The sequence below is a fragment of the Mesocricetus auratus genome, unplaced genomic scaffold (assembly GCF_017639785.1).
Source record: "Mesocricetus auratus isolate SY011 unplaced genomic scaffold, BCM_Maur_2.0 Super-Scaffold_100007, whole genome shotgun sequence".
Taxonomy (NCBI): Eukaryota; Metazoa; Chordata; class Mammalia; order Rodentia; family Cricetidae; genus Mesocricetus; species Mesocricetus auratus.
This window is the reverse complement of record NW_024429191.1, coordinates 79,107,936-79,126,889: the sequence shown is the minus strand read 5'-3', so window position 1 is coordinate 79,126,889 and position 18,954 is coordinate 79,107,936. Positions and strand designations below refer to the sequence as shown.

Here is an 18,954-nt window from a genome sequence, read left to right as displayed (position 1 = left end):
TTCCTTTTTAAGCTACCCACACAGATAACCAGGTAAAGACATGATTGTAACCAAATGGTTACTTTAAACACAGGTGCCCAAATAGTAAAACATTGACCAAGGCAAACCAGTGAAGGCAGAGGAGTGCAAAGGGCAACCTGAATGAGAGAAACTATGAGCAAAAACACCCATGGGGTTTTGCTTTTTGCCAATGTTGAGATAGCCAACCTTTGACCCAACAGTAAAGCAACTGGCAGGTCTTGCAAAATACAAGTCCTATCCTTGGCAGTTAACAAACAGCAGCGATGCATGTACTCTCCAGCTAGACAACACTGCCCTAGCCTGGCTAGGGTAAAGGACACACTAACTTATCCCTCAGATTCTTGGTACAAATCTTATACAAATAATGAAACCATGTCAAAAACTATTTTTCAAAATATCCAGAAATGGTAATGATGACAAACTTAACAGTTATGAAAAGAATTGCTAAAACTAGGTACATCTTAAAAGACTGACTGTATTTAAACTACTGGAAAACAGAACAAAGTGATACTCACCATAGCTTCAACATCAGCCCAAGTTGTATTTTCTGGATCCGACACCAGGAAGCTTTGAGTTTCATTTTTAAAAGTCACATTTAGAGTAACCTGTGGTTCCATGCTGTGAGGTGGGGCTGAGAAGATGGATGGTTGAAAAAAGAGGAAGGGATTAAAAACCCACAGAGACACATTAGGTTTAATATATGTTAGATTTGGGAGATCATAGTGAATAAGAAAACAATGCCCCTACTGTTACATGATTTACTCTCTAGTAGTGTGTTATATATCAAATCTCACTGTTACATAAGGATTTCTTCTTTTTCTCAGAAATAAAGACACTAATGCTCAAACTATGCCATAAAGATTTGCACTTATGTTACAGAGTTAAACTCATTTAGAACTTGCACATTAGAAATAAAATCCAAAGGATGGAGAGGCTCAGTGGTTAAGAGCTCATTGATTAAGACTGTTCTTCCAAAGGACCGGGGTTCAATTCACAGCACCCACGTGGCAGCTCACAACTGTCTGTAATTCCAGTTCCAGAGGACCTGACACCCATAGCAAAGCACCAATGCACATAGAATGAGAGAGAGAGAGAGAGAGAGAGAGAGAGAGAGAGAGAGAGAGAGAGAGAGAGAGAGAGAGAGAAGAAAAGGCAGAGTGGCACACACCTGTAATCCCAGTTACTCAGGAAGTTGAAGCAGGATGGTAGCTGGAGTCCAAGAGTTCTATTCTAGGCCAGCCTAGAAAACAATGAAGTCCTGTGGTTGCTGGGCGGTGGTGGTGCACGCCTTTAATCCCAGCACTCAGGAGGCAGAAGCAGGCGGATCTCTGTGAGTTCGAGGCCGGGCTGGTACCACAGCCTCCAAAACAATACAGAGAAACCCTGTCTCATAAAAGCAAAAACAAACAAACAAAAAAAGAGGTGTGGTTTGGGGAGGGGAGCAATTTCCTAATTAAATGCCTACTGTTAAAATCTATTTGATTTTAGCCAGGCAGTAGTGGCACATGCCTGTAATACCAGCACTTGGGAGGCAGAGGGAGGTGGAATCCCTAGTCTACAAATGCCAGTTACAGGATAGCCAAGGCTGTTACACAGAGAAACCCTGTCCCGAAACACCTCCACCCCTAGAAAAACAACCTATTTGATTTTAACGAAAGATGTTGCTTACTTTTAAAGCTATAAGTAGTAGACACTGTCAAAAAATGTCGCCTCTTAAAATATCCATCCCATTTTCAATCTGCATGTAGAAAGAGCCAGATTCTGCTCCACAAACAAGAAATGAACAAGATTAAGTCCTAGATGTTGCCAATGTCAATGAAGGGAGCCAATAGGATGGGAAGACTTGGGTCCCAGCTACAGTTCTGCCACAAGACAGGCCACACAACTGTGGGCAAGACTGCTTATCTCTGAGCTTCACTCATTTACTGTAAAACAAAGTCTATTTTGCTGGCAGTAACAGTGTTATCAAAGGGATATAATAAAATCTTGATCTAGGGACTGGGAGTAAGGAACCAGATCACTTAAGTACAAAGCTGTAGGGCCAATTTCCAGCACCACAAAGTATGTAGGATTCTTTTTTTTTTTAAATTTATTGTGTATACATTGTTCCTGCCTGCACACTAGAAGAGAGCACCAGATCTCATTATAGATAGTTGGGAACTACCATGTGGTGCTGGGACTTGAACTCAGTGCTTTTAACTTCTGAGCAATCTCTCTAGTCCCAGTATGTAGCATTCTTTCAAATACTATTCAAATATGAAAACTATTATCATAAGAACTTCTTGAGCCGGGCGTTGGTAGCATACGCCTTTAATCCCAGCACTTGGGAGGCAGAGGCAGGAGGATCTCTTAGTTCCAGGTCAGCCTGGTCTACGGAGCAAGTTCCAGGACAGCCTCCAAAACATTACAGAGGAACCCTGCCTCGAAAAACCAAAAAACAAAACAAAACAAAACAAAACAAAAAAAACCTTGTGTTTTTAATCACAGATTATTTTAGAGACTCAATTATCCAATTTTTTCCATGACTTGTCTTCATCTAGAGTTAAGCTCACTGCCAAATACTAGCCTCTAGCATCAATCCTGTTGACATCCAGCATTCATTTACCTAAAATGCAATTCTTCCCTAGAATCTTTAAAATTTAGGCAGGGTTTTGGAGTTTTTTTAAATCAGGAAAATGAAGTGACTGAGTGTGCCAAAAGAAAACATTCTGAAACACACTCACTCTTTTCAACTTCAAGAAATACACTTCCACACTGTTCTGTCTGGAAGGAAACTAATCTTCCCCGTTCTCAAATGACACAAGTGAGAATTAGTTTCCATACTTTGGAGTTCATCCAGCTGCTCTGTCAATGGGAGAAAACAGGAAGTGAGAGAGTCTAGTTTAGCTAGCCAATATACAGGTCTTCAGAAAAGGCCCACCTCACTGTGACTTACATGTGAAAATTCAGCCAGAGCATTAATCTTGAACTTGTGAAAATATCAAAGGTAAGTTAACCTCCCGTATTCCCCATTGTTTACAGCCATCGGTCAGGTAGCTGGGCCTAAGCCTGCAGCTTTCCTAAGTGGCACTGTAAACTCATGCCTTATTGACTCACATTCATGTGACAAAGTCAGCTTCTTCCCATAGGATTTTTTTTCAACCTCGACAAAATAATACTAGTAAGGCGGATCTGAACTCTATTGTGTCTAGCAGAGTTGTTTAAAGCTACCTACGGTTTAAAATTGGTGATCTGAAAGCTGGGTGCTTGACAAAAAGGGAAAACGATGCTCTCTAACACGGAAGGTCCTAGACCAAGATATCTTCAACAGAGTCCCAAAAAGAGGAATACTCAGAAGGAGGAAGACGTATGCCCCTTCTTCTCACACACACCTAATCTAGTCTTCCAGTTCTCGTTTCCCGGAATTCCATGTCCTCAGGGCAGTGAGTGTCAGCACCACCGGAGGCCCTCTTTTTGTCCCGGGGGATTTTGACTTTCTCCTAGCAGAAACAGGCCTTTCTAAGCCATGAAGACGCTCCTTCAAGCAGCATATACACCCCAGTGTCGCTGACAACCCAGGCAGCTGTCTGGCCACTCAAAGGACTGGCTGCCCCTCAACACGGAAATAGTCACTCCTCTTTTCAAGATTCTCCCCTTGAACTTCCCCGAGACCTCTACGAACGACGTGACCCCACTCCTAGGGAACTGCAGTGGCTTCCTTACCAGCTTTCCGCCCACGGGGGGCGCTTGCCCGTGGCCGGTGCAAGGACCGCTTGCTGCCAGCTCCGCTGCTTAGCCCTGCGGGGTGAATCTAACATGGCGGACAGAGACCGGGACTAGTCCCATGTTTCTCTGAGTTTCCGACAAAATGATTGGTTCTAACTATTTGTCCCTCAAAACCACCACTCCACCGATTGGTCAATGCTGCGTTGGCAAGGGCGGGACAGAAGCTATCTGACCCGCACAACAATAACAAACACCCAGGCCGAGGGGCGGAACTAGTGCGCAGATGTCAGCGGAGTGGATTTCCCTTTCCCAAGCCGATTGGCCGCCCTCTGCTTCCCTAAGGTCACTGACCTTGGAGGACTAGTTACCCGAGAATCGCGGGGCTGGATGGGAATTGTAGTCTTCCTGGGATTGCAGCTTCTATCAGTCTAGTCTCTGTGAGCAAGACATGTAAACAGGATGCCTGCGACGTACAGCAGCTAACCTGCATAACCGCGAGAAGGTCTCCGCTGTATTAACTGAGTTGCTGTGGTGATCGTGCCAGCTTCCGGTGTTGGAAGCTCCGCTCCCTAAGACTACAGATTCCAAGGGACGCTGTGAAGTCCTTTCGTCCCGCAATGCATGCTGGAATTGGTAGTTCTTTTTACACAATCCTTTTTTTACCTAAACTGGAGACTTCCATGGCAGGAAGACTCAGGGAGGGATGAGGCCTCGTCCTGCAGCTACTTTGGTCACTACCTTGCGCTCATCTTCCGGCCTCGGGTAGCGATTCCGACCCTTTGTACGGAATTACTGTGACGTAATAAGCAAGCGTAGATGCGAAGGGGCGGCTGCCTAAGAGGAAACTCAAAATTCTTTCTCTTCCGTCTCTTTCTAGTTACGACATACAAGGAAAGACGAGCTGGCCAATCCCGAACCCGGAAAGGGTGTCCACCTCTTTTTTTCCCCTCTCCCTTCCGCTGACGTGTCTGGATCTTGTGTTCCTAGAGGCCAGCGCTCAGCCGCCAAGCGACCGGTTTCCTTGGCGACACAGAGCGCGGGAATTACAGATAAATTGTAATTGCGGCTGCGCGGCGGCCGCTGGTGCCGCGGTTGGACCTAGCGCTTTTCTAGAGGCTTCTCCGGGATTTGGGCCAAGGGGCTCGGGAGTACGGACGTTTTGCTCGGTGTAAAGGTGAGAGGCAGCCGTGAGGAACAGAGAGGGTACCTAGCGATGCTCGTGTGAAGGACGGGAAACTGCCGGTGGAGCCGGGTGTTTACCGAGTAGGAGAATGCCTGGGACGGAACCGGAGTCCAGGGCGTTGTGGAGGAAACTGAAAGGACTCCTAGGAGGGGTGCAGTTGGTGCCTTCGCGGGGACGGCTGTGAGGAAGAAGGCAAGGCATGGGAGGGGGCGTCCGGGCTGTAGTCGTGCCTTGGGGGCAGTGCAAGGATGATGGCTGAAGGATGAGAGGAAAGGAGGGCAGAGGGGGGCAGGGAAATCCACGTCTATTTCACAGAAGGTGCTAGAAGCGAAGTGCATAAAGGAACGCCAATAGTAATGAATGCTGTCGCGGGCGGGGGGGGGATTCTTTAAAGAGTACCTTGAGGCTAAGTGCCGTAACAGGGGGAGAAGAGGAGAGGGGAGGAGCGTCAGCAGTTTTATTGTTTGTTTTTGGCGACTTAAAATAAAAAGTGCGTTTCTCTTTGTTTTGGTTTTATTTTTATTTTTTGGTTTTTCGAGATAGGGTTTCTCTGGTTTTAGTTTTTGTTTGTTTAGTGTCTGAAACAGTCTCATTATGTAGCTCTGGCTGACTTGAGACTCCTTATGTAGAGCAGGCATGCCTCGAACTCATCCACCTGCCCCTGCCTCCGAGGAGAAGGGGTTAGAGGCCTCCTCTACTATGCCCATTAGTTTGGGACTTTTTGAGGACCGGGACTTCTGTACGTGGGGTGGCCTTGAGCTCCTTATGTAGCTCAAGGTGACCTTGCCTGCACCTCCAGAGTGTTGGAAGTACAGTATTGCACCACCATACCTGACTGATTTTGGTCTTCCTGTCTAGCTCAGGAAGACTGCTGAACTTTTGAGATCAAGTCACCCTTCTCCTTCAGCTTCTCCATTTCCTGGGACTATAGGTATGTCGACACTGTGCCCTACTTGGCTTTGATTCTAAGCAAGAAAAAGAAAACCGGGACTCTGGAGAAAGCTGTTAGCCACCACTTCTCTCCAGTAACTCCACTGCAGCTTTCCTTTCCTTGGAGAAAGGAAGGACCAAAGGAATGCTTTAGAGGCTAAATACCAAAGAATCAAGAATTTAGACTGCTAACTACAAAGAGCAACTACTAGAACTTGTTTTTATTTAAAGATTCATTTTTTAAATTATGTGTGTATGTGTTCAGCGGTTCTGGCCTGGATATAGAGGCCCAGACACCTGGCACAGATACTGGAAATTGAACTCTGATCCTCTGAAGGATAGGCACATCCTAGTAATCACTGAGCCATCTCCCCAGACCCTGAGGTGGCTTATTTTGTTTGTTTTCTTATGAAGATGTTTTTCATCAGCTCTATGGTTGGTAGAATTCTAAAGCAAACTTAAATTCTCTTTTTTAGAATGACAAGTGAGGTGAGGTAGCTCAGCACTCATCAGGCTGGAGCAGAAGGATTGCTACAAGTTGGAGGCTAATATGAGCTGCATAGTGATTTCCAGGCTTGTGGGGGCAACAGAGTGAGAACTCCCCCCAAGAGGGTGGATGGGGATGACTTACCCTAGTAATTCCAGCAGTAAGGGGATGAAGGCGGAAGGATCAGGGGTAAGAATAGCCTTGAGTACATGAAAGCACAAAGTCTGTGGGCTATATGGGATCTTACCTCAAAAAAGAAAAGAAGGAGCTGGAGAGACGGCTCAGAGGCTAAGAGCACGGGCTGCTCTTCCACAGGTCCTGAGTTCAGTTCCCAGTACCACATGACCTGCAGGTATAACACCATCTACATAATAAACAAATACATCTTTAAAAAAAGAAGAAGGCCAACCAGTAGTATACACCTTTAATCCAAGCACTTGGGAGGCGGAGACAGGAGGATCTCTATGAGTGTGAGACCAGCCTGGTCCACAAGAGCTAGTTCCAGGACAGGCTACAAAGCCACAGAGAAACCCTGTCTAGAAAAATCAAAAAAAAGAAAAAAGAAAAAAAGAAAAGAAAAAAAATGGCATGTAAGCAACTATATATAAAAGCCTTTTAAAGTTGTTTAATTACATGTTGTTTTAAATTTTCGTTTAAGTTCACCATACCTGGAAGAAATGGATTTATCTGCTGTTCAAATCGAAGAAGTACAAAATGTCCTTCATGCTATGCAGAAACTCCTAGAGTGTCCAATCTGGTAAGTCAATGAAAGGTTATTAATGTGAGAACTGTTGTAAGATTATCTTTCATGCAAATGAGTAGGCGTGGCTTTGCATAGTAGAGAGCAAAGCAATCTGTTAATATCAAAATGATTGTATTTTTCATAACTGAAGAGTTTTAAAAATATAGAAAAGTAATATTCACCTGTCATCCCCCCTTCCTCTTTTCCCAAACAAAAATTATCTTTTATTTTGATTTGTTCTTCCTTGGAACAGGGTTCTGGTTAGAGTAAGTGACACTTCGGTTTTTCTTCCAGCTATAGGACCAACCTGATCTCTTCAAATGACCCTAGTAAATAATGTTCCATTTCTTTTTTAACTCAGGCTTGGATGCCTACCTTGGAAGTAGAGTAACTTAACTCATGCTTTAGGCTCCAAGTTAAGTAGGGGTTCCTGCATAACCAATGTTCAAAAGCCTACGCTAGGACTGGAGAGATGGCTCATGGTTAAGGGTCTATACTGTGCTTTCCAAAGCCTCAAGTTCACTTTCTAGTACCAAGGTTAGATGGCTGATAACCACCTATAACTCTTAATTCCAGAGAACCTGATAGACTCTTGTCTCCTCCATGAGTGTCTTCCCTCATTTGCACACCTCTGTAGGAGTGAACCTCTGTAGGAGTGAACCCCATGTTTTTCCCTATATAGCCTCGATTATTCGCTATAAACCTCCACACAGTAGCGCACATACACACAATTCAGAATGAATCTTGGGCTGGGTGTGGTGGTGCATGTCTTCAATCCTAGAACTTGGGTGGTAGAGGCAGATTGGTCACCGTTCAAGGCCATTCCGACCTACAAAGCAAGATTCTAGGCTAATCAGGACCACACAGTGAGACCCTATCTCAAAAGCCAAACTAAAGTAAATCTGTTTTTAAAAACCCCAAGCACTCATAAAATGCTCTCTTTTAGAGTTTCTCAGATATGTAAAATAAATAAAATCCACATCAGAATCTCTTTTAAAGATATATTTATGTATTTTAGGTATGTGAGTACCCTATTTGCATGTATTCCTGTATGACAGAAGAGGGCATCAGATTCCATTACAGATGGTTGTGAGCCACCATGCAGTTGCTGGGAATTGAACTTAGGACCTCTGAAAGTGCAGTCAGTGCTCTTAACTGTGAAGCCATCTCTCCAACCCCCAGAACCTCTTGGTGAATAGCTGGGAATGAAAATTAGAATTGTTTCCCTTCTCCCTTTCTCATTCTGTGCATTATTTAGATGTGTAGCCCAGCTTTTTTTTGGTGGGGGGTCGGGGTAGGTTGAGACAGGGTTTCTCTCTAGCTTTGGAGCCTGTCCTGGAATTCATAGAGATCCTGCCTTTGCATCCCAAGTGCTGAGATTAAAGGTGTGTGCCACCACCATTCAGCTTTAACCCAGTTTTTTGTTTTAACTGTTCGTTCTTAGAATGTGCAACCTAATCTCCTACTTCTGCCTTTGAGCCATATAATTACCTGGCTTGAAAAATCTTGATTTCTTTTTTTTTTTTTTTTTTTTTTTTTTTTTTTCTTGTCTTTGTTTTTTGTTTTGAGATGGGATTTCTCTGTGTAACAGCTCCAGCTGTCCTGGAGCTCTGTAGACCAGGCTGGCCTCAAACTCACTGAGATCCACCTGCCTGTGCCTCCACAGTGCTGGGATTAAAGGTGATCACCACCACTGCTTGGCTGAAAATCTTGATTCTTGTGGTTTGATTGATGAGGCTTGGTGACTAAGAGTGCTTGCTGCTCATTTGGGATACAGGGCTTCTCCTGGCATTCTAATTGGGCATTTCACAATCATTTAAAACTTCAGCTCCTGGGGATCCAATGTCCTCTTCTGGTCTCTGCAGGCATCTACATATTTGTGTGTGCATACACACAGAGACATATGAAAAGAAAAATATTGCACTTTATAAAAATGAAGGAAAAATCTTGATTCACAAATCACTTTTTCTTTCTTTCTTCTTGTTTGTTTTTTTTTCTCTGTGTAGCCCTGGCTGTCCTGGAACCGCCTTGTGTGAAATTTCAACAACACCCACACACTTCATATTTATCCTGCGCGTGTGCGCATGTGTGTGTGTGTGTGTGTGTGTGTGTGTGTGTGTGTGTGTGTGTTCTGTATAGAAATGTCATGTGTGTGAGTGCCCAAAAAAGCCAGAAGAGGATGCCAGAACCCTTGGAGCTGGAGGCTATTGTGAGCCACTGGGCATGGGTGCTGGGAACCAAATCCAGGTCACTCTACAGGAACAGCAAATCTTGTGAACTACTGAGTCATCTTTCGAGCCCTCCCTTTCTTTTCTTTTTTAATTTTTTTTTTTAAATGTAACCCTAACTGGCCTGGAACTCACTACATAACACCAGTTTGGCCTGGCACTCAGAGATTCACCTGCTTCCTTCTGCCCTCAGACCTGAGGCACCTCAACCAGACTTTTTTTTTTTATCATAGCACACACATTTATTTGTTTGTAGATACAGTATTCTGCCTGCATATGTGCTTGGTCACCAGAAGAGGGCACCAGATCTCATTATAGATGACTGTCCGCCATCGTGTGGTTGCTGGGAATTGAACTCAGGACCTCTGGAAGAGCAGCCAGTGCTCTTAATCTCTGAGCCATCTCTCCAGCCCTAGACTTTTTAAAAACCAACTTAGAGACATGAATCCTTTATTATTTCTTTATATCCTTCGTTGCTGTATGACATACTGTATAATTTATTCATCTTCTTCCCTGGACAATAAATTTCTTTTGAAAATAGAAGTTTATGTTATCTTTAGTGGTCAGTGTCTATGATATAGCAGGTACTCAATAACTTAAAAATTATTTTTGCTTTTTTTTTGATACAGGGTATTACTGTGTATCTCTGGCTATCCTGGAATTCACTGTGTAGACCAAACTGGCCTTGAACTTTCAGATATCCTCTTGCCTCTGTCTCTTAAATGCCGGATTAAAGGATTGTTTCTCCACACCCTGCCTAAATTAGTTCTTAATTTAATTTGGTGCTGAGGATTCAGTTAGGAAATCTTGAATGCTATGTATGTGCTCTATCCCTGAACTATACCCAGCCGAATCTATTTTGTTTGTTTGTTTGTTTTCCTGGATAGTGTCTCATTGTGTAGACAGGACTGATCTTGAATTTACAGGATCCTGTCTGCCTCTACTGGGATTAAAGGCATATGCTCAGCTTTCAGATGTTTTTTAAAATACATTGTTATTAGGGCACAGCATTCAGAAATAGAGGGCTGGATGGATGTCTCAGTGAATAAAGCTTTTGCCATGAAAGCACAAAGACTGGAGTTTGGATCCCCAGCATCTACCTAAATGCTAGGTGGGTGTGGCAACATACTAGAATCCTAGTGTTTGGTTCACAGAAACAGGATGCTCAGATCAAGCTGGCTAGCTAGACTAGCCACATTAGTGAGCTCTAGGTTCAAGTGACAGACCCTACTCGGTGTATAAGGTGGAAAGCAAGGAAGACAGCCAGCACCAATCTGGAGCCTCCACATGTATGCCTGCCACCAGAAAAGGACATCAGATTGTGAAATGCCGCATGGTTGCTGGGAATTGAACCCAGGTCCTCTGGAAGAGCAGCCAGTGCTCTTAACTGCTGAGCCACCTCTCCAGCCCCCAGTTGTGCCTTTTGCTTGTTTATTTCGTTTCATTTTGTTTTATTTTGTTTCTAGTTTTTAATTAACCTTTGATGGATAAATTCAAGTAACTTTTCCTCTGTGCTTCATGGGGTTGTTATTTATGTTTGGAGTCAAGCTAACAAGATTAAGGAAGAAGTGTTTTCAGAGACAAGATGTGAAAAGTGCTAGCCTCTCTGCCCTCAACATCGAAGCTAAACAAAAACAAGACCTAATGAGATTTACAACCAAATCATGAACTATCTATCAGAGCCACAGAGGCAGAAATAATGTTGCAAGAGAAAGATTGGTTTTGAAAAGCCTAAACTTACTGGGGATAATTACAAACAGTGATCAAAAAGTCTTCAATAATGTGGCATTTGGGTCCATTTATTTTACATTCCCATGGGACTCAGTCATAAAAATGTAATGTTCTTTCTCATTCTGGCAAATTAAACCATCAGTTAAAAATTCAGATACATAAAAACTAAAGATGCAAGAAAGAAAGTTGCTGCTGCGCTCTCTTCCCAGCACTTGGCTTTCTTAGCTTCTTGCTGCACTTTTCTTACTCTCTTCCTTGAGATGGCCTCAAAGGTCCTCCTACCTCAGCCTCCAAAAACTGGAATTAGAGGTACGCACCTGAAAGCTTTAGGCTACCTTTTTTTATTTTCTTATTTTTTTATAGTGTCTCTCTATGTAGCTCTGGCTGTCCTGGAATTCACTGTGTAGACCAGGCTGGCCTCCGTCTCTCAGAGATCCCCTGCCTCTGCCTTCCAGTGCTGGAATTAAATGGATATGCCACCATGTCAGGCTTGATTTTTTTTTTTTTTTTTTTTTTTTTGGTTTTCTTTTTTTGTTTGTTTTTGGAGACAGGGTTTCTTTGTGTAGCTTTGGAGCCTGTCTTGGCACTCACTCTGTAGACCAGACTGGCCTTCAATTCACAGAGATCTGCCTGCCTCTGCCTCCCAAGTGCTGTGCATCAGGCTTGATTTTAATAATTTTTTTCTTCCTTTTTTTTTTTTTTTTTTTTTTTTGAGACAGAGTTTCTCTGTGTAACAGCTCTCGCTATACTAGAACTTTCTTTGTAGACCATGCTGGCTTTGACCTCACAGAGATCCTCTTGTTGCTTCTGCCTCTCCAGTGCTAGGATTAAAGACATGTTCTGCCACAACCGGTGGTTTTAATAATGTTTAAGCTAGACTGTTCACTACATTCATACATCTAAAGCTTAAGGTCATCTGTATGGAATGTTCTAGAGTAGGATTGAACCTACTGCTTTTGTTATTTTTCTTGCAGCTCTTAGGATTGAACTGAGGGCTTTCGTGGTGTGATGTATTACATCTACAGTCCTAGCCTGCTTGAATTTTAGTTATTCAAATCCTCCTCCCTGTGTGTTAATGGGAATTGAATCCAAGCCCTAATATATGCTGGGCACACTAAACTGCTCAGTTACACCCCAGCCCAGCCCATGCAGTTAGTTTGGTTATTTTGGGGGCTTTTGTTTTGTTTTTGGAGACAGGGTTTCTCTGTGTAGCTTTGTAGTTTATCCTGGCACTGGCTCTGTAGACCAGGCTGGCCTCGAACTCAGAAATCCACCTGCCTCCACCTCCCAAATGCAGGGATTAAAGGCCTGTGCCACCAATGCCTGGCTGCAGTTAGTTGTGTGTGTGTGTGTGTGTGTGTGTGTCTCGAGACAGGGTTTCTCTGTATTGTTTTGGATGCTGTCCTGGAACTAGCTCTGTAGACCAGGCTGGCCTCGAACTCACAGAGATCTGCCTGCCACTGCCTCCCGAGTGCTGGGATTAAAGGCGTATGCCACCAATGCCTGCAAATGATAAGTGATTAGGACTAAAAACTATTACTTGGAGTCTTTAGTTTCAGCTATTGATTGGGAGACAGAGGCAAGGGAATCTCTGAATTTGAGGCCAGTCTGGTCTACAGAGCAAATTCCGGGACAGCCAGGGCTAAATAGAAACCATGTCTCAATGAAAATAAAACAAAACAATAACCAGAAAAAGAAGTTGTTCCTTGGGGTGGTGTAGAGTAGATCCTCAGTTCTTAGGTCTCTGCACTGATATTCCTTCCATTTCTAGATTATTTGGGAGTAGTAGCTTTATCTTTATTGTTCAGGGTGGGAGTTTGAAGGTGGGGTCTTACGATGTCTCTCTGTCCTATGCTCATGTGGTCTTTCCACCTCAACCTCCCCAAGTTGTTGGAACCACAAACATGCACTGATACATCTAGCTCGATTGGCAGTTACTTGTGGTAATTAGTAGCTCTTTTTACCTTTTCAAGTATGACCAGATAGCATTTTTTATGTGCTGAAATGTGTACCTGGTAGTTTGTTGTTTTTCAGCCCTAAACCTAACTTCTTTCCCCCGTGATTCATCCTGTTAAAGCTCAAACTACAAATACTCAGTAGGCTGAAAATACTGATTGGCATGGAAAGTGTTTGAAACATTTGAATTTTATAGTAAACATTTACTCTTATCAGAAGCTAGAAGAGAGGCATTTTAATTTTTTTTCATTTTCACTCCTGTTCATCTTCAAGCTCTTCCTTCAATAGTCACTACCTTTTTATATATGGGAGTTTTCATCTGTTCAGAGTTGGTGTTTACAGTGTGTTTATATAGCTTGGATTGTAATTACCATACTGAAATATAATTATTTCGGAGTTGAGTCAGTGGTGAGAATGAAAGCCATCTGGTATCATGACTCAATCCAATTTCTCTTTTACTAAGAACTCTCTTTGGTGTCTAGCTTGTCTCAGAAATAGTGCTCTAGTAACAAATCAGTCTCTTTTGTTGATTTTGTATTCTGGAAGTGGCCCCAGATGACTGCCAAGGTGAAAACTAGGATAAGGTGGAAAGCTTGGCCTGAGGTTATTCTGCCCTTACTGACATAGCTGGTAGTAGAAGCCAGCCTTCAGGCTGTGGTGTGTTCATTGCTCCCTGCATCTTCACAAGCCCCATGACCACTTGAATTACATTTCTTTCTAAGCCCTTTACAGCATGCTTTTCTACATTCAGGGAAAGGATTGTATTTCTCTCACATCTGTGAGTTATCTCTTCTTTAATGTCTTACATTATTGTCTTAATGTCTGCTTTACCACCAGAACTCAGTGTGCGTAGCTCACGCAGAATAAAGCTAAGGACAAAATAGGCAAGTTTTCTGCCCTCTTCATCATTCCCCTCAGCACAGAGAGAGGCCTTACACAAACAGACATGCTTCTGCTCGCTTAGCTTCTCTGTCCCTTTCTAAGTAGTGCAAAGCTTGTTTCTTACATGACTCAGCTGTCCTCCACTTCCTCATTCAGGTATTTTATTGCCACTCTATGTATACCCACCAACGTTTATTTCACTGTGCCCTTCTGTCCTGCTTGGTTTTTTTTTTTTTTTAGCACATTTCTCCTTCTGTATGATAGTGTATCCAGTTCATTTTCCATTTTATTTGCAAATTCATATTCAGTTCAAAATACAATTCCAAGCTAGGCAGTGGTGGCACACGTCTTTAATCCCAGCACTCAGGAGGCAGACGCAGGCAGATCACTGTGAGTTTGAGGCAAGCATGGTCTATAGAGTGAGTTCTGGAACAGCCTGGACTGTTACACAGCTTTCCAAGTGCTAGGATTAAAGGCATGTGCCGCCGCCACCACCACCACCACCTGATAAATACACTTTAAAATGCTGTGAGACAATCAAAACAATGTACAGTAAACTTCACATATCTATGGGCGGGTACTTCCTTCTCAAGATCCCTAGTGGGTGTCTGAGACCTCAGATAATACTGAGCCCTGTATATACACTATGCTTAAAAAAAATTGTCCTAGATCAATGGTTCTAGATTAGTTTCAGTAGGAAGCTAATACTGCAAGTCTTTAATATATTTCCTCATGCTGTGGTAACCCCCAACCATAAAATTATTTCATTGCTACTCAATAACTGTAATTTTACTACTATTATGAATCATAATGTAAATATTTGTGTTTCCCCATGGTCTTAGGTAACCCTGTGAAAGGGTCATTTGACCCCCAGGTGGAGAACCATTCCTAAATGTATACTAAGACTCAGTTACCAAAACATAAAGATGAACCTCTCCCCCCCCAAAAAATTAGTTTAAGCCGGGCATTGGTGGCACATGTTTTTAATCCCAGCACTCAGGAGGCAGAGGCAGGCGGATCTCCATGAGTTCGAGGCTAGCCTGGGTCTACAAGAGCTAGTTCCAGGACAGCCTCCAAAGACGCCACAGAGAAACCCTGTCTCAACACCCCAAAAAAATTGTTCATAAACAACTTAATTAACTTCATTTATTCTCTCTTTTGTCCCTGTACTCCTCTAGTTTGGAACTGATCAAAGAACCCATTTCCACAAAGTGTGACCACATATTTTGCAAGTAAGTGAACAATTTTGTAGATTAATTGTTAGCTTTTGTGCGTGTTCTTTATTACACAGCTTTATAGAGGCATTTTGTTTCTTCAGCAACAAAACTGGTCTTGATTTTTGACATTGCTTATCTGTGTATAAAAAAAATCATGTAAAGTCAGTTTGAATAGCTGTCTAGTTTTCTTTTGGTGTCCAAGAGTGAATGTAGACTGAAAGCAATTGTGAAATGAGCAAATTATGTTCAGCTTTCCCAGTTTCTCGTTTCTGTTCATTCCCGCATTTCCTGCTTTTCCTACTGAGAAGGTGCAGTGCTTGCCTGCTTCATGATGCTGGTGAAGATAGGGATCTGAACACTGAATGAATATTTAGGCTACAGTTCATCCAGATCAATAATTCAGGTTATATACAAATCATTCAAGTTACATGTGGCCATCCATATCTAAGAGGTTATGTGCTGGCTGAGTCAACCAGTCACGGGTTGAAAATATTCAGGAAGCAAATTATGTCTACATTGAATATATGCAGACCTTTTCTTTTCATTGTTCCGTAAACAATATAAAGTCATAAACATGTATTACAGTTAAAAATATTTATTTATATGTGTGGTTCTGTATTTATGTGAATGTATATATGCACGTATGTATGGGTACCCATGGAGGCTAGAAGAGGGTATTGGATCTCCTGGAGCTGGAGTTACAGACAGTTGGGAACTGCCAAGTATAGTTGCTGAGAACCAAACAGGTCTTCTGGAAGAACAGCAAGTGCTTTTAAACACTGAACTATCTTTCCAGCCTCTATTGTTTATATTTTATTGTATTAGGTATTTTAATTGAGTATCCAAAGATTTGGTATCCCTGGGACCTATCTTGCCCGTTCTGAAGGATGGCTATTAAGAATTTTGTCCTTTTTATTGTTTGTTTAAACAGTTCCTGATATTATTACAGGTCTAGTAGTCAGAAATTCAAAATGAGTCTTAAGATGGCTAAATTGCAATTGTTGGCAGAGTTGCTTCCATCTGGTGGCAGTTTCCAGAACAGTCCACGCTCCTTGGCTCCTGGCTCTATGCTGCTACTTCTTTTGTTATTGTCCCCTTGCCTCCTTGGTCGTTTTGTCTTCCTGTTTGTGTCCAGGTCTCTTTCTAAAGGAAACTGTCTTCCCTAGAAGTGTTTTGTTTTTCTTTTCCCTTTTTTGTTGTTGTTTTACTTTCTCTTGTTTTTTGAGACTCTTACCTGCATATCCCTGTGTAACCATGAACTCACTGTATAGACCAGATTGGCTGTGATCCTCCTGCTTCTGCCTCCTAAATACTGAGAGTACAGGTATGGGCCTACACTTGTAGCTGTATGTTGCCTCTAATGAAAATATTTAAGCCAGACATGATGGCTTACACTGTGAGTTAGTTACTATTGCTGTGAGAAAACACTGTAACCAAGGCAAATTATAGAAGGAAGCATTTAATTGGTGCTTACAGTCCCGGGGGATAGGAGTCCACCACTTTGTCACAGCACTTTGAAACAGAAAGAGTGCATTTGGGATGATAGGAGGAGCTCTCCTCACTCTGTGTGTGTGTGTGTGTGTGTGTGTGTGTGTGTGTGTGATGGTGGGAATATATATGTATAATGTACATATGTATGCATATAAAGGGGTTTATTAGAATGACTTATAGGCTGTGGTCCAACTAGTCCAACAAAGGCTGTTTACCAATGGAAGGTCCAAGAATCCAGTAGTTTTTCAGTTCACAAGGCTGGGTATCTCAGCTAGTCTTCAGTGTACACAAGAATCTCCAAGAAGTAGACTCTAAGGCCAGTGAAGTATGGACTTGCTATCGAGAGCAAGCAGACAAGCAAAAAGAAAACAGGCTTCCTTCTGTGTCCTTTATATAGGCTGCCAGCAGGAGGTGTGGACCAGGTTAAGGGTAGCTCTTCCCACTTCAAATGATTTAACTGAGAATAAAAAAATCCCTCACAAGTGTGCCTAGCTTTTGGGTTTTAGTTAGTTCCAGATGTAGTTAAGTTAATAACCAAGAGTAGCCATCACACCTGGGCTACATAGTGAGTTCTAGGCCCCCCTAGATTATAGAGTAAGACCCTGTCTCAGAAAGAAAGAGGGAAAGAGAAAGAGGAGAGGGGGAAGGGAAAGAGAAAGAACTTTTTTCTTTGGATTTTATTATGTTCTGTGTATGAATGTTTCACCGTGTGTGTCTGGTACCCATGGAGGCCAGAAGAAGGTGTTTGAGTCCCCTGAAACTGGAATTACAGCTGGTTGTGAGCTGTCCTGTGGGTCCTCTTTCTGAATTGTTCCTCTACCCAACGAGGATCCGTAGGTTTATTTCTACTTTCTTTTACTCTCTTCCATGTCCAAAACACAGGAGCCAGCCAGCTGTGAACTGAAATTGTGAGCCAAAATGTTTACTCCTTTTTAATTGTCTTAGGGATTTGTTACAGTGACAATAGGTCTGGTTTACACAATCTCCAGAAGCCTGTGTTGTCCCAAGTTTACTAGACCTTAGTGCAGGCTGACCATATGGCAGGTGCTCAGTAGCTATACCTGACTGGTAGTTGTTGTACAGGATAGTGCAATTCTTACAACTTAATCCTCAAAGTGAAGCTTATGGGTCAGCAACAACAGCATCCTGTAAACACTTGCTAGCGTCAGCCCTATCCTAAATCTACTAAATAAAGCATTTAAAAATAATTTTAAAAGAAGGAAACATATGTTAAAAGACTGGGCCATGCTCTACATTTGTCTCCTGGCTCACTATTACCAATGACTTTTCAGCTCCTTTAATCTTTCTTTGTTCTCTTTAATGTCACTATCTACTTTTTACTCCTAGTCAACTCCTCTTCATAATACTGTCCTTTAAAACAACAAGGATTTTATTTTGCCTTTGCACTGAATCACTTACATCTTACATAGTTGTGTATATGAGCCGCTTCCTTTAATTATGACTGCCACATCTCCGCTGCTGTCTATGATCCATTTGAGTTCGCTTATGTCTGGCGTGAGATGAGTCTAACTTTTGAGATATGGAAATGGCTCATTTGACAAAGTATGTAACATGTTAAACTGAGGCCTTTATATCCCCAGGACTCAAAAGCTTAGTGTGGCTGTATGTACCTGTAATCCCAGTGCTGGGTAGGTGGAGCCAGGAGAATCCCTGGAGATTGCTGGCCAGCCAGTGTAGCCAAATCAACAAGCTCCAGTTTCAGTGAGAGGCCCTGCCTCAAAAGATAGGGTGGAGAATGATTGGAGCAAGAGACCCAACAGCAACCTCTGGCCTTCAGATACATTTTTGTGTGCGCGTACACACACACACACACACACACACACACACACACACACACACACACACACGTACTCACTTTTACATATGTATATCCAGTTGTCCTGGTGCCCTTAAAAACGTTATACTGTTCTGTTTACACTTAATTATCTTAGTATATGTGTTAAGAGTAAAGAGATGGCCGGGCGTTGGTGGCGCACGCCTTTAATCCCAGCACTCGGGAGGCAGAGGCAGGTGGATCTCTGTGAGTTCGAGGCCAGCCTGGTCTACAAAGTGAGTTCCAGGACAGCCTCCAAAACAATACAGAGAAACCCTGTCTCGAAAAACCAAAAAAAAAAAAAAAAGAGTAAATAGATGGTATATGTGAATAGGGATGTATTTCCAGACACTTAATCTATTCCACTGATGTTATATCTGTCCTTCTGCCAGAACCACATTATCTTTTGTTTTGTTTGTTTGTTTCTTGTTTTTGAGACACGTTTTCCTTTGTGTAGCCCTGGCTATCCTGGAACTCATTCTATAGATGAGGATGGCTTTGAACTCATAGATTTGCCTCCCTCTGCCTCCCAGGTGCTGGGATTAAA

General features: G+C 42.7%; 2 protein-coding genes across 14 annotated transcripts in view; one reads left to right on the top strand and one right to left on the bottom strand.

Annotated features, from left to right (window-relative positions):
- Nbr1 (NBR1 autophagy cargo receptor) overlaps nucleotides 1-4,212 on the bottom strand; it is a 30,561-nt gene extending 26,349 nt beyond the window's left edge. For 2 of the 5 annotated variants that reach the window (XM_040749769.1, XM_040749770.1), the window contains exons 1-3: nucleotides 3,724-3,872; nucleotides 1,190-1,261; nucleotides 537-652 (exon numbers count right to left, since the gene is read on the bottom strand). In XM_040749769.1, the coding sequence (XP_040605703.1) occupies nucleotides 537-638 (102 nt within the window). In that variant the 5' untranslated portion in view covers nucleotides 639-652; nucleotides 1,190-1,261; nucleotides 3,724-3,872. Of the gene's footprint in view, nucleotides 1-536; nucleotides 653-1,189; nucleotides 1,262-2,744; nucleotides 2,866-3,723; nucleotides 3,873-4,077 lie in introns of those variants that run through there. The other 3 variants (XM_040749768.1, XM_040749767.1, XM_040749766.1) reach the window with 3 other exon arrangements.
- A 446-nt stretch (nucleotides 4,213-4,658) lies between these two features.
- Brca1 (BRCA1 DNA repair associated) overlaps nucleotides 4,659-18,954 on the top strand; it is a 61,048-nt gene continuing 46,752 nt past the window's right edge. For 3 of the 9 annotated variants that reach the window (XM_040749763.1, XM_040749760.1, XM_040749756.1), the window contains exons 1-4: nucleotides 4,666-4,900; nucleotides 5,768-5,840; nucleotides 6,985-7,083; nucleotides 15,044-15,097. In XM_040749763.1, the coding sequence (XP_040605697.1) occupies nucleotides 7,004-7,083; nucleotides 15,044-15,097 (134 nt within the window). In that variant the 5' untranslated portion in view covers nucleotides 4,666-4,900; nucleotides 5,768-5,840; nucleotides 6,985-7,003. Of the gene's footprint in view, nucleotides 4,901-5,767; nucleotides 5,841-6,984; nucleotides 7,084-15,043; nucleotides 15,098-18,954 lie in introns of all 9 variants that reach the window. The other 6 variants (XM_040749762.1, XM_040749761.1, XM_040749765.1 and 3 more) reach the window with 6 other exon arrangements.